This window comes from Eretmochelys imbricata, chromosome 1 (assembly GCF_965152235.1).
Source record: "Eretmochelys imbricata isolate rEreImb1 chromosome 1, rEreImb1.hap1, whole genome shotgun sequence".
NCBI lineage: Eukaryota > Metazoa > Chordata > Testudines > Cheloniidae > Eretmochelys > Eretmochelys imbricata.
Window position 1 is genome coordinate 294,614,095 of NC_135572.1, and position 15,153 is coordinate 294,629,247.

General features: G+C 40.4%; 1 protein-coding gene and 1 long non-coding RNA gene across 9 annotated transcripts in view; one reads left to right on the forward strand and one right to left on the reverse strand.

Annotated features, from left to right (window-relative positions):
* Positions 1-15,153, forward strand: part of LOC144274336 (uncharacterized) — a 61,487-nt gene that overhangs the window by 36,707 nt on the left and 9,627 nt on the right. The window lies entirely within an intron of this gene.
* CPSF6 (cleavage and polyadenylation specific factor 6) overlaps positions 1-15,153 on the reverse strand; it is a 62,935-nt gene that overhangs the window by 33,048 nt on the left and 14,734 nt on the right. For 6 of the 7 annotated variants that reach the window (XM_077833043.1, XM_077833033.1, XM_077833025.1 and 3 more), the window contains exons 2-4: positions 8,737-8,946; positions 2,231-2,334; positions 745-890 (exon numbers count right to left, since the gene is read on the reverse strand). In XM_077833043.1, coding sequence (XP_077689169.1) covers positions 745-890; positions 2,231-2,334; positions 8,737-8,946 — 460 coding nt within the window. Of the gene's footprint in view, positions 1-744; positions 891-2,174; positions 2,335-8,736; positions 8,947-15,153 lie in introns of those variants that run through there. The other variant, XM_077833052.1, reaches the window with a different exon arrangement.

Consider the following 15,153-nt stretch of genomic DNA (forward strand, 5'->3'; position numbering starts at 1 on the left):
TTCGTTACATGTAAAAATGTGTTTGCCATTGTGCAGTTTTTATTTCTTGATAATTTCCGTCCTTTCAAAAGGAGTGAAGTGGATATAATGGGTCAAATCCTGGCCCCTGCTCTGGTTGCATTACATTGGTCCACCAGAACAAAGCCCCAGCAAAGCTCACTTATTCAAGAATTCCCCTGGTGTGATCAGACTGGCATAGCCAGCCGCACATCAAACCTTCCTTCCCTTCCATTTTCCATCATAGGGAGTTCAGCTGAGGAAAGGGGTTTGGCTAGAACAAAGAAGTATTTCATGCTATGGAAGAGACCCTTGGGTTCACTGCATTCAGAAGCCAGTTATAGTAGCCCTCAGACAGCTCAAAGCTATGCCATGGCCCAACTGCTGTGCGAAGGACAGAGCAGTGACATCCATCTCATTCCAGGTCCTGCAACAAGCAGAGCTCAGTCAGATATCAGAATCTAGTCCATTTTGTCTTCAAATGTCCAAGTTGTTAATGTATTCATTTTGTTCAATATGGTTGTATGAATGTTTTCACGCACATAGTATTTTTCGAAGAACTATAGGGAAAAGATCCATAAAGGTATTAGCCCCAGACATCTTTTGACAAGTTTCTCTAACCGTAAACATTTCATAACTATTTGGAGCCATGCACATTATCATGGGCTGAATGCCCACTGCAATACCTTTCCTGAAATGGACCTTTGTTTTTTAAAGTTACGATGCAACTAAGAAGAGAAAACTTACTTTTCCTTGACTGCATTTCAAACTGACTCAGGAACTGCTTATTGCATGGAGTTACAACAGGATTTTGCCCATGCAGTTCTCTTTTAGGCAAGAGATCCATCAACTTTTTGGAGGATGCTTCAGATCCCACACCTACAAGGGCAAACCTAAAAAGAAGGGGAGAAGCTGCATCAACTTCTTGCACCAGAAAAATCTGATGACCTTCCAGAGAAAGGATAAATACAGGACAAGCAAAAGAACATTTGACAAAAAACCTCCCCACAAACTTGGTTAATTCAGTCTTAAAGATACTTGAAAAATCATAACGCAAACTCTAAAGATATGAGAAAAGAATGATAAAATGTAAATATGAACATGAGAATTACAATTTTCTCACCATTCAATTTGAAATGCCCGTTTAGCTGGCATGTCCACAAAATTATAACCCTTTACTTCAATTTCCAATTTTTGAACACATTTCTAGTGACTAAAAAGCCTCATTGAGGAAAGAATCACTGCAGAGATAAACTTAAATGGATTAAGAAAAGTTGTCTCTCTCACAGAGACTTTCAAAGCAGCTCAAAGGTAAAGAATGAATATTTCCTCCTCTACAAATTAGGATTTCTTAAGGAAACTTATTTTAGGCTTTAGATAACTAAACTAGACTATAACAAGCTGATTCAAATTTAGTCAAGCTTAAAAGGATTTTTTTTTTTAAAAAAAAAATCCATATTTTACCGAAGGATGTGATCTTCCACCATTGAGCTGTATTTGATAAAACTGGCATAAGGCAACTGATTCTTCTTTTCTATTATAAATGAATCAAAACTGCATTCTGAATGTTAGTTTATTTCTCACAAAAAGAGCCCAACCAACCAACCAATATACACACACACACACACACACACACACCTCCCGCGCGGGGTGGGGTGGGGGGTTAATCTGGCACTCATGAAGACCTTAAATCAAATATAGTTTAAATCACAATTGAAATAGTCCATTTGTCCATATCACAAAATTCACACAATTGACAATTTATAGTAAACAAAAAACCATTTACTGGATTCTGAGAGGTGTTATTAGTAGGGACTGAGAGGCACTAGTGCGGCAGAGCTATGCAAAATAAAAATGGAGAAATAAAAGGCTAACAAATCAAGTTTTGAAAAAGGGATTTGACAAAAGGCAGAATAAGAAGGCATTCACACTGATGAGGGGTTAAAAAAATTAAGAGTAAACCGTCTGAAATTTAGGAAAATGAATGTATAAGGAATGTCAATATCGCAATCCTATTCAGGGAGTAGTGAAACCTATAGTATTGTCTTTATAGCTTATTTCTGCGATTGAATTAGTAGTCAATGTGAAACAATAGGGTACAAAACCCTTGCTAGAAGTTAGCTGTCCAACAAAAGTAAACATCTCATTGCTAGCTGCGGAAAACACGGACCACTCACCCTCACTGTAGCAGATCAATGACCAACAGCAGAAAACGTGGATTACAAATTCTTACCCCTTTGACTGGCCATTAGCACGGTTTTCAAAAAATTTTATCTCCAAAATATCATTTACTCCCAGTGAATGCACTGCTTCAGTTAAGTCTTCATCTGTTGTCCACTGCAAAAATATTTTTATATTCAAATGTCAAAGCACATTAAGATGCCAATTTTCACTATGAATACAGCAGTCTAATCCTGTATGTTTGTACTATTGCTTTTTACTTTATTGTGAAAATGATCCAGTACATCTCACTGGATGTTTTCTGTGGTGGTTTGTAGCAAGTATTTTAAGTGATACTTTACAGTTACTTCTCAAAAAGATCATTGCTAAAATATATGAACAGACAAATGATGTGTAATACAACACATATGGCACTAACAGCACCTGACATGATGTATTACTACCCTTACTACATAATGCACGATCTTAAAGAAAGCTATGTTTGAAGAAGTTTTGTTTTTATGAAAAACAAAAGCATACTTTCAAGGCTGCAACGCTTAATCTGACCAATTTCAGTAGTCACTTTTGTTTGTTTGATACCTCAAAGATTGCAATTTTTTCCTATTTAAAACAGATTACTACTCAGTTTCTATTAGCCCAAAATCCTACATCTCTGAACAAGGTCAAATTTCGAGACCATTTCAATAGTGTGCTTTACTTTCAGATGTGTTAGCACGCTTGTACCCCTTATCCACGGCGCTCTACACTAGTGCCAAAACTGGCCCAAGTGAAATTTAATTTACTAAAATCCCAAACCATGAACTGCTGGTTTTTTTAAGCTTTAGACAGCAAGATTCTTAGTAGTATTGTTTTACTTACTGATGGCAGAGGAAAAAAACAGAAAAAGAGTAAAAAAAAGCAGAGTTTATCAGCCACTTCAGTGGCCCATGGATACGTGACATCCATCAACATCTGACTGTGCTATAAGCAAACATCTAAGTCCAACATTATCCATTTCTGAAGTTAAACACTTTCACCCTGATCATAAGTATGTACTGGTACTAAAGGAGCTGGCATAAGAAGAAAACCTTTAACTCCAGAACCCCCCTAAATTTCAGGAGAGAGGGGAAACTGGGTGTGCAAGTTTTAAAATTCCCTATATACCATTCCCCCCACCCACACCAGCTTGAGTATACATTGCTGAATCTCATGTCACTTAAAGTGAAATTTGACAATCCTTAAGAAGGTAAACACAAAATTTTGTAGATAGTTCTGTTTAAGATGCCATGTCAGTAGTAACGATACAGATTTAAAAGTTACATATGGACTTTCAAAACATTCAGCATTGGCCAATTGGCAATTGACTTCAATGGAAGCACTGTGTTTTGAAAATCCAATCTCTAGAAATAAGTTTTTAAATGAAGTGTCTGATAAATCAGTATCTCCTTTACTTTACTTACCTGGAAAGTGCCTGAAATCAGGATACTGCAACACTTAACGACATCAAACACTTAAAGTATGAAGCATTTTCCTGCATGTTTGGTACTAGTATAGGTTTTAGCAGAGGAAGCAACCATGAACTCAGAATTTTGCATGGAAGGGGGTGAGAAAATGGTTTTCAGATTAACTGTCACAGTAAAGGCTAATTAGTTCAGCTACTGATTTAGCATTTTACACATTTTTATTTTTAAAAAGCATACTGAAAGTCAACAATATGTATTTCCCTGGTTGTATTTTGGTTCCTAGATCTGCAGTACCTGAAAATACTCTTAAAACAGAGGCTTGGAACAGTTTTGCCTGGGAAGTCACTGCAAGTCACAGTCTTTGAGGATTAATTCTCAAAGAAACCTCGAAGAACATTACAGTTCTCTTTTAAAAGTAAAAGCTTCAACAATGGATTATTCAAAATAGATCAGTTTATAGGCATAAGGCACTAGGATAGTAATAAATTTATTCTGTTACTTCTCTTCGGAGTTTCCCCAAAGCCCTAATAGGGTGGCAAACTTACCATGTTTTCCCAGAAAGCTTCCCCTTTCACCTTTAATTTATTCTACAAGACACAACTGAACGTTTATATTGTAAATATCCTCCATTTTAATGAACATCTCAAAACTATATTCTTCCCCCAAGATTTTCACTAAAATGCTCAGAAAACCTGCTTCTCTGTTTGCTGATGGAAGTAGGACTGAGGAATTCTATGGGGGGGACTGGGTGAGGAAAGTGGTCAGTGGAAGCATGTGACTAAAAGGAAGAGGAAAAGACGGGCTAGTGAAGGAGAAACAGACCTCAAGAACAGGTTTACAGAGCTGGAAAATAAAGGGGCTCAGCAGGTAGTCACTGAAGAAGAGAAGAGAGGCTAGTCCTATACAAAAGGGGAAGAGTCAATGGAGACTACACCAAATATGAGCCCCAGAAGGATACAGGATGGGTTGAAGAGGATTACAAGGGAGAATAGGAATGGAAAGAACTTGCAGCCAGAGGGAACAGGGAATAGCACCGTCACCAGGAAAAGGCAGGTCTATGTGATCGGGGACTCGTTACTGAGAAGAATAGACAGGCCTGTAACAAGAGCTGATCCAGAGAACAGAAGGGTATGCTGTCTTCCAGGTGCTAAAATACGCGATGTAGACCTGAGGTTTAAAAGGATCCTAAAAGGGAGCAGGAAAGAATCCCCTAATTATCCTTCATGTGGGAACAAATGATACAGCTAGATCTTGCTGGAAAGTATTAAGGGAGACTATGTTAGGCTGGGGAAGACGCTTAAGGAAATCGAGGCTCAGGTGATCTTCAGTGGGATTCTGCCTGTTCCTAGAGAAGGGCAACAAAAGGTATGACAAGATTATGATGCTGAACAGATGGCTCAGGCAGTGGTGCTATAAGGAGGGCTTTGGGGATGTATGGCCACTAGGAGGCATTCATGGACAGAGGACAGTTCTCTCGGGATGGACTTCATCTGAGTAGGGAAGGAAATAGACTTCTAGGATGGCACAACTTATCAAGAGAGCTTTAAACTAGGAATTTGGGGGAGATGTCCAGGTAATCTCCACGCTGGATTTTAGCATTGAGAGGGAAGAAAACGAAGTAAGAAAGGATACAGCCGTGGTAGGAGAATGGACATAAGGAGGAAGGGTAGTATACATACCAGTCTAATAGGTGATACTGGCAGAAGAATGTCTGTGCCTAATCGGGTAAAGAATGTGAGCGAGGCCAAACAGCAAAAATTAAGATGTTTGTACACCAATGCGAGGAGCCTAGGTAACAAAATGGAGGAACTAGAGCTAATGGTGCAGGAAGTGAAACCAGATATTATAGGGATAACAGAAACATGGTGGAATAGCAGTCATGACTGGACTACAGGTATTGAGGGGTATGTGCTGTTTAGGAAAGACTGAAATAAAGGCAAAGGTGGTGGAGTAGCATTGTATATCAATGATGAGGTAGAATGTAAAGAAATAAGAAGCGATGGAATAGATAAGACAGAGTCCGTCTGGGCAAAAATTACATTTGGGAAGAAAACTATTAGAGTCTCTCCTGGGATAGTGCTTGGGGTGTGCTATAGACCTCCGGGATCTAATTTGGATAGAGCCCTTTTTAATGAAGTAAATGCTAATGGGAATTGTGTGATCATGGGAGACTTTAACTTCCCAGATATAGACTGGAGGACAAGAGCTAGTAATGATAATAGGGCTCAGATTTTCCTGGATACGATAGCTGATGGATTCCTTCATCAAGTATTTGCTGAACTGACTAGAGGGGATGCCAGTTTAGATTTGGTTTTGGTGAGTAGTGAGGACCTCCTAGAAGAAATGGCTGTAGGGGATAATCTTGGTTCAAGTGGTCATGAGCTAATTCAGTTCAAACTGAACGGAAGGATTAACAAAAATAAATCTTCGACTAGGGTTTCTGATTTCAAAAGGGCTGACTTTCAGAAATTAAGGAATTAGTTAGGGAAGTGGATTGGACTGAAGAATTTATGGATCTAAAGGCAGAGAAGGCCTGGGATTACTTTAAATCAAAGCTGCAGAAGCAATCAGAATTCTGCATCCCAAGAAAGGGGAAAAAAAAATCATAGGCAGGAGTTGTAGACCAAGCTGGATGAACAAGCATCTCAGAGAGCTGATTAAGAAAAAGCAGAAAGCATACAGGGAGTGGAAGATGGGAGGGATCATCAAGGAAAGCTACCTTATTGAGGTCAGAACAAGTAGGGATAAAGTCAGACAGGCTAAAAGTCAAGTAGAGTTGGACCTTGCAAAGGGAATTAAAACCAATAGTAAAAAGGTTCTATAGCCGTATATATAAGAAGAAAACGAAGAAAGAAGAAGTGGGACTGCTAAACACTGAGGATGGAGTGGAGGTCAAGGATAATCTAGGCATGGCCCAATATCTAAACAAATACTTTGCCTCAGTCTTTAATAAGGCTAAAGAGGATCTTAGGGATAATGGTAGCATGACAAATGGGAATGAGGATATGAGAGGTAGATATTTCCATATCTGAGGTAGAAGAGAAACTCGAACAGCTTAATAGGACTAAATTGCGTGCGCGCAGGGGGGCTGGGGTGGAGCAGGCAAATCTTCATCCAAGAATATTAAATGAATTGGCACATGAAATTGCAAACCCATTAGCAAGAATTTTTCATGAATCTGTAAACTCAGGGGTTGTACCGTATGATTGGAGAATTGCTAACATAGTTCCTATTTTTAAGAAAAGGAAAAAAAAATGTGATCCAGGTAACTACAGGCCTGTTAGTTTGACATATGTAGTATGCAAGGTCTTGGAAAAAATTTTGAAGGAGAAAATAGTTAAGGACATTGAGGTCAATGGTAAATGGGACAAAATACAACATGGTTTTACAAAAAGGTAGATCGTGCCAAACCAACCTGATCTCCTTCTTTGAGAAAGTAACAGATATTTTAGACAAAGGAAACGCAGTGGATCTAATTTATCTCGATTTCAGTAAGGCGTTTGATACCGTGCCACATGGGGAATTATTAGTTAAATTGGAAAAGATGGGGATCAATGTGAAAATTGAAAGGTGGATAAGGAATTGGTTAACAGGGAGACTACAGCGGGTCCTACTGGAAGGTGAACGGTCAGGCTGGAGGGAGGTTACCAGTGGAGTTCCTCAGGGATCAGTTTTGGGATCAATCTTATCTAATCTTTTTATTACTGAACTCGGCACAAAAAGTGGGAGTGCTAATAAAGTTTGTGGATGATACAAAGCTGGGAAGTATTGCCAATTTAGAGAAGGACCGGGATATCATACAGGAGGATCTGGATGACCTTGTAAACTAGAGTAATAGTAATAGGATGAAATTTAATAGTGAGAAGTGTAAGGTTATGCATTTAGGGATTAACAACAAGAATTTTAGTTATAAGCTGGGGACGCATCAATTAGAAGTAACGGAGGAGGAGAAGGACCTTGGAGTATTGGTTGATCCCAGGATGACTATGAGCCGCCAATGTGATATTGCCATGAAAAAAGCTAATGTGGTCTTGGGATGTGTCAGGCGAGGTATTTCCAGTAGCGATAAGGAGGTTTTAGTACCATTATACAAGGCACTGGTGAGACCTCACCTGGAATACTGTGTGCAGTTCCGGTCTCCCATGTTTAAGAAGGATGAATTCAAACTGAAACAGGTACAGAGAAGGGCTACTAGGATGATCCGAGGAATGGAAAACTTGTCTTATGAAAGGAGACTCAAGGAGCTTGGCTTGTTTAGCCTAACTAAAAGAAGGTTGAGGGGAGATATGATTGCTCTCTATAAATATATCAGAGGGATAAATACCGGCGAGGGAGAGGAATTATTTAAGCTCAGTACCAATGTGGACACAAGAACAAATGGATATAAACTGGTCATTGGGAAGTTTAGACTTGAAATTAGATGAAGGTTTCTAACCATCGGAGGAGTGAAGTTTTGGAATAGCCTTCCAAGGGAAGCAGTGGGGGCAAAAGAGCTATCTGGCTTTAAGATTAAACTTGATAAGTTTATGGAGGAGATGGTACAATGGGATAACAGGATTTTGGTAATTAATTGATCCTTAAATATTCATGGTAAATAGGCCTCATGGCTGTGTTGGGATGTTAGATGGGGTGGGATCTGAGTTACTACAGAAAATTCTTTCCTGGGTATCTGGCTGGTGAATCTTGCCCATATGCTCAGGGTTTAGCTGATTGCCATATTTGGGGTTGGGAAGGAATTTTCCTCTAGGGCCTCTTCCAATTTTTCTGTTTTTCGCCTTCCTCTGTGGCATGGGTCACTTGCTGGAGGATCCTCTGCTCCTTGAAGTCTTTGAACCATGATTTGAGGACTTCATTAGCTCAGACGTAGGTGAGAGGTTTTTGGCAGGAGTGGGTGGGTGAGATTCTGTGGCCTGGGTTGTGCAGGAGGTCGGACTAAATGATCATAATGGTCCCTTCTGACCTTAGTATCTATGAATCTATAAATTATTTTTCTTGTATTATGTGCCAAAAAGTTAAATATTTTAGTAAAATTCTGTCAACTACAATAAGTTTATTTGATCAGTGTAAGATTGCCCATAATAAAAAAGCATGTGTGTAGCTGAATTCCAACACTTACCCAAGTAAGATTTCCAATGTACAATGCAATTCTCTTTCCAGTATACGTATAGACAACATTTGGTGCTGCTCCTTTACCTACGTCATCTCCAACTGATGGTGGGAGAGAGTCCATATAATCACGGTCCTCTGGGGCATCGCCATTATTTGCAGATGGAGAGATGACGTCATCATACAAATCTATCTGATCATGTCCACCATATTCAGCTTCCTAAAACACAAAAAAATATGCTGTAGATTACATATTACCTAAAATACTTTTAATATTTATTCAAAACAAATACTGCTCTAAAATGTCCCAGAGAATTATCACACGAGGTAAGACAGACACATTTGAACCTGAAGTGCAACAGTATATCCCCTCCCTTGTGAAACAGTTTACGTCCCAATTTGATCTACATTCGAATGTATATAAATCTGAATGTTACGACTTCTGCTTTCTACTTTAAAAAAAATTCCACCAAACCGACAGAAAACTAACAAAAAGCCTATAGTTACTGCTTAATCCTACAATGATTTTGTTCTACTGATAGAGACAAACAAGAGAACACAAATCTTATTCTGAGAATGTTGCTGACATTTATGATGCTGGTAAGCAAAATAGCAGCATGTTAACGTCAGGTCTTATGCAAAAAAAAAAGTAAATATTTTCCTATATTAAAAGGAACAGGTATGGAAAGTGGTTTGAGCTTTTACAAGAGTCCTGGCAATGAACACAACATGCAGCTAAATTTTTCAGAGATTGGATCTTAAACTTGATCCCTGATTCTCGAATACAGGGTCAGGAAGGGAGAACTTCATACTCTAATGATCCTACTTAATATAAAAGAGAAACACTGTTTCCAAAGACAGCTATATCCCACTTTCTGGTATCACCGTGTCATCACAATAGGAGCTGAAATGGGAAATGAGTAAGAGGAGCAAAACCAAATCCATTTTTAATTGCGTTATCAGTCAACTTTAAGTTTAGACATTTTAACATTAAAATGGGCAATATACTCTTCTTTGCAATTAGCGAGCATATATTAAAAAAAATTCCTAGCTATAGCTCTAGTAATAAATTTATGAAAAGATTTAACCCAGAGTATCTTATCTAAATTGAAGACTCCTCTTGATGCAGCCATTTACATTTTTTAATCTCCATTTACAGTCGTATAAATGGACAACTTGGCAAATGAAGTTAGCATCTGACTTACTGGTCCCTCACCTGCAAAATCAGAGTGACAACACACTGGCATTACCTGTGCTACAATTATTATTATTTTAAAAGGGACTAGACCACTGCCTTAGGGCCCTGCCATAACAAACTCCCCTCATACCCTCGCATAACACGTCCGTTCCCCTTAAACCACTCCCCATGATGCTTTCCCCCACTTCAGGATTCCAGACCACAGGGCAGGAAAAGCTGGTTACATACACTTCATAAGAGGAGAGTGTTTCCAGATGTTCTCAAAAAGAAAAGGAGTACTTGTGGCACCGTAGAGACTCACAAATTTATTTGAGCATAAGCTTTCGTGAGCTACAGCTCACTTCATCTGATGCATGCAGTGAAAAATACAGTAGGGGGATTTCATATACACAGAGAACATGAAACAATGGGTGTTACCATACACATTGTAACGAGAGTGATCAGGTAAGGCAAGCTATTACCAACAGGAGGAAAAAAAAACAAAAACCTTTTGTAGCAATAATCAAGGTGGGCCATTTCCAGCAGTTGACAAGAACGTGTAAGGAACAGTAGAGGGGAAAAACAAACATGGGGAAATAGTTTTACTTTGTGTAATGACATATCCACTCCCAGTCTTTATTCAAGACTAATTTAATGGTGTCCAGTTTGCAAATTAATTCCAATTCAGCAGTCTCTCGTTGGAGTCTGTTTTTGAAGTCTTTTTGTTGTAATATTGCCACTTTTAGGTCTGTAATTGAGTGACCAGAGAAATTGAAGTGTTCTCCGACTGGTTTTTGAATGTTATAATTCTTCACGTCTGATTTGTGTTTTTACGTAAAGACTGTCCGGTTTGGCCAATGTACATGGCATTGCTGGCACATGATGGCATTGGTAGATGTGATCACATTGGTAGATGTGCAGGTGAATGAGCCTCTGTGTGGCTGATAGTGTGGCCCTATGATTGTGTCCCCTGAATAGATATGTGGACACAGTTGGCAACGGGCTTTGTTGAAAGGATAGGTTCCTGGGTTAGTGGTTTTGTTGTGTGGTTGCTGGTGAGTATTTGCTTCAGGTTACGGGGCTGTCTGTAAGCAAGGACTGGCCTGTCTCCCAAGATCTGTGAGAGTGATGGGTCGTCCTTCAGGATAGGTCGTAGATCCTTGATGATGCGTTGGAGAGGTTTCAGTTGGAGGCTGAAGGTGATGGCTAGTGGCGTTCTGTTATTCTCTTTGTTGGGCCTGTCCTGTAGTAGGTGACTTCTGGGTACTCTTCTGGCTCTATCAATCTGTTTCTTCACTTCAGCAGGTGGGTATTGCAGTTGTAAGAACGCTTGATAGAGATCTTGTAGGTGTTTGTCTCTGTCTGAGGGGTTGGAGCAAATGCAGTTGAACTGCAGAGCTTAGCTGTAGACAATGGATCGTGTGGTGTGGTCTGGATGAAAGCTAAAAGGAATGTACATAAGTATAGCAGTCCGTAGGTTTCCGGTATGGGGTGGTGTTTGTGTGACCATCGCTTATTAGCACTGTAGTGTCCAGGAAGTGGATCTCTTGTGTGGACTGGTCCAAGCTGAGGTTGATGGTGGGATGGAAATTGTTGAAATCATGGTGGAATTCCTCAAGGGCTTCTTTTCCATGGGTCCAGATGATGAAGATGTCATCAATATAGCGCAAGTAGAGTAGGGGCATTAGGGGACAAGAGCTGAGGAAGCATTGTTCTAAGTCAGCCATAAAAATGTTGGCATACTGTGGGGCCATGCGGGTACCCATAGCAGTGCCGCTGATTTGAAGGTATACATTGTCCCCAAATGTGAAATAGTTATGGGTGAGGACAAAGTCACAAAGTTCAGCCACCAGGTTTGCCATGACATTATCGGGAATACTGTTCCTGATGGCTTGTAGTCCATCTTTGTGTGGAATGTTGGTGTAGAGGGCTTCTACATCCACAGTGGCCAGGATGGTGTTTTCAGGAAGATCACTGACGGATTCTAGTTTCCTCAGGAAGTCAGTGGTGTCTCCAAGATAGCTAGGAGTGCTGGTAGGTTGGCCCTGAGGAGGGAGCCTACGTAGCCAGACAATCCTGCTGTCAAGGTGCCAATGCCTGAGATGATGGGGCGTCCAGGATTTCATGGTTTATGGAAACTCCAGATGTTCTGTAAAGGAGTCAGTTGCACAACTACTAAAAATACCAAGTTATAAACACCCATATTCTCCCTTGTGAAATCAACCTCCAAAATTCTCTTGGCAAAACAAATCTCCATCTACCCGAAGTTCTGTATTTTACAACAAGATCCCCCCCACATAAACCCCTTTCGACTATGTAAAATTCTGTTGTATCTTAACTTTTGTTTTTAAATATTTACTTCACCCACATATTGAGTCAGTAAATATATGAAGGCTGCATGCACCACCACAGTATTAACGGTCTTACAAATTCTAAAAGTCAAAGAGTCTGTTTCTTTCCCTCCTGATTGCTATTTTAAATTGCAGGAAAGCTAAATCAAAGTGGTGAATTTTGCACTTTGTTCTGAAAATTGGGTTCAAGATCATTTTAAATTCCTGCAGAAACAAGTTTCACATTTCTAGGCCAGCAGCTTTCAGTTCTGTCACCTGCATTTATAAGCCTTCACATGTTTTAGTAGTTCCACAGTTCCTGAGGAATGCAGCTGACATGGAAGTTTATAATTACTGAGAAGCAGCTTTTAAACCAGCTCATGCCAATGTCATGAGAGGCTTTGAGGATCAGTACTGTAACCCCAAGTTTGACTCGGTTCACTGGGTAGCCGGTGAAATGAGCAGAACATTGGGGTGATACGCTGTAAGCAATCTATGTTATTAAGTAGGTAAGCTGTTTCACTTTTAACTAATTGGACAATGTGGTACAATCGGAGAGTCAAGAGTTTAAGGCCAGAAGGGACCTCCTGTACTTAACATGCCACGTACGCTACCCAGCACCTGCACACTAAACACAACTGAAATTAGACCAAAATATTATAACCCACTGGAAACTAGATTATGTGTCACAGGCAGAGAACAGGAGGTACCAACATGCATCAGTGCTCCACAATCACGTACAATGTGTTGCAAGAATAAATGCAGAAAGTCATTAATGCATGGATCATTGTGGCCTAGTCCAAAACTGAGACCATGGGGTGCAGTCTCCTGGCCAGCTTCAGGCAGAAGAGCTCTTTTCCAGCAGCCATATTTATTTGGGCATCCAGTAACAATGAAGATTCCAGCTGGCCCCACCCCAGGGAGGGTGTTAATGTGGTTCTGAGTTCTTTGAAGCATTATCTTCTCTCCACCAGCATCACCCTGTATTGCCCACATTTAGTATCAGTCATCTGCTCTTCGCTGACACTAGTGGTATGTCTACACAGCAAAAGCTGCACGCTGACAAACATACCTGAGCTAGTGATGTGTATGGACTAGCCTACCCAAGCTAGCTTAAATCCAGCTAGTGTGGGTAACAATAGCGATGAAGCAACATGAGCTTCTGAATGGGCTAACAAGCCAAGTACAAACCCAGGATCCATGCCAGGCTTGTACTACATGTACTGAAGCCCAGAGTGCACTACCTTCACTGCTATATTACCTGTGCTAGCTAGATTCAAGCTAGATCTAGTAGGCTGGTCTTTGCACAATTTTTGCTATGCAGATATACCCTAAAACAGCTAAGGGATGGTACTCTTTGTATCTGACATAATGGTGTTGTCCATGTATTACTGGCATATGAATCTGTGTGTTGTCTCAAGATCTTCCCCAGGAAAAAAAGATTACTTATCTGTACAGGTGAGTCGCATCATTTAACTTACGCAAATTCAAATATACACACTTGGCACAAAAAAAAAAAAAAAAAAGAGAAAAAGAAAAACAAGATACCTGGAAATAGTGCGGGCAATTCTGCTCACCATTCCACTCAATAAGTGTATGCCCTGGAGCGAGCATGAGATGGGAGACATGAATCTGCTGTTCCCTCAGTCGGTCTCAGTTTCCACGTGCCTCTCAGTGTGAGCATCTCGCCGCGCCGACTGTGATTCTAGTGTTTAAAGACACGTATTTTTCATATAACATGGCTCCTAAACGCAAGCCAACTACTTCATCTGGTGCTCAACCGAAGAAACAGCGATCCGTTCCAACGCTGGAGGAAAAACTTGCTGTGTTGGACTTACTGAGAGACGGTATGTCAGTCTCCAATGTGGTGCGTAAATATGGCTGCAACAAATCTAGCATCTGTGCTATCAAGATTCGAGAGAGAGAAATTCGTCAACCGTGGCATCCAATAACTGCTACGGTGACGAGCCAGGTGCATGATAAGACTTAAGTTTAATGCCTTTTTAGTCTTCGCTAATGGCTGGAAGACATGAACTGTAAATGTGTGCCTATCGATGGCAACATGTTACAAGAAAAGGCTCTTAGCCTCTACACGCTGTTCAAACCTCCAGCAGAAGAGGGACAGCCTTCTGATGAGAAGGAATTCAAAGCCAGCCAAGGTTGGCTTAACAGTTTTAGGAACTGCTTCAACCTCAAAAACATGCAGACTACTGGTGAAGCTGCATCTGCCAATGAAAAGGCAGCAAAAGCGTACACTGAACAACTAAAGAAAATCAAAGAAGAAAAGCGCTATCTTCCGGAACAAGTTTTTAATGCTGACGAGACTGGGCTCTTCTGGAAAAAAATGCCCAACTGCACTTACATTTCAAAGTCAGAAAGACAAGCCCCTGGCTTCAAAGCAGCTAAATACTGTGTGACTGTGTTGTTTTGTGGCAATGCAGCTGGACATTTAATAAATCCAGGCTTGCTCTACAGGGCTGCAAATCCCCGTGCCCTAAAAAGCAAGAAAAAAATCTCCTGCCTGTGTTCTGGCAATCAAATAAAAAGGCTTGGGTGACGGCAGTATTATTTCTGGATTGGTTCCACAAGTGTTTCATTCCGGAGGTCAAGTGGTACCTCGAAGAGAAAGGACTTGACTTTAAAGTGTTGCTGATCATAGATAATGCTCCTGGTCACCTTGCGGCACTCCACTTTGCGCATAACGATACTGAAGACGTCTTTCTCCCCCACCAATACCATCTCCATCCTCCAACCTCTCGACCAAGGCGTGATTCGCTGTTTCAAGGCCACGTACATGAGGCTTACATTCTCATGGATACGTAGCGCTATAGATGCTGATCCCAATCTTAATGGGATGGAGTGCTGGAAGTCCTTCAACATTGCCAATTGCATCACTTATATTAAACAGGCAGCGTATACA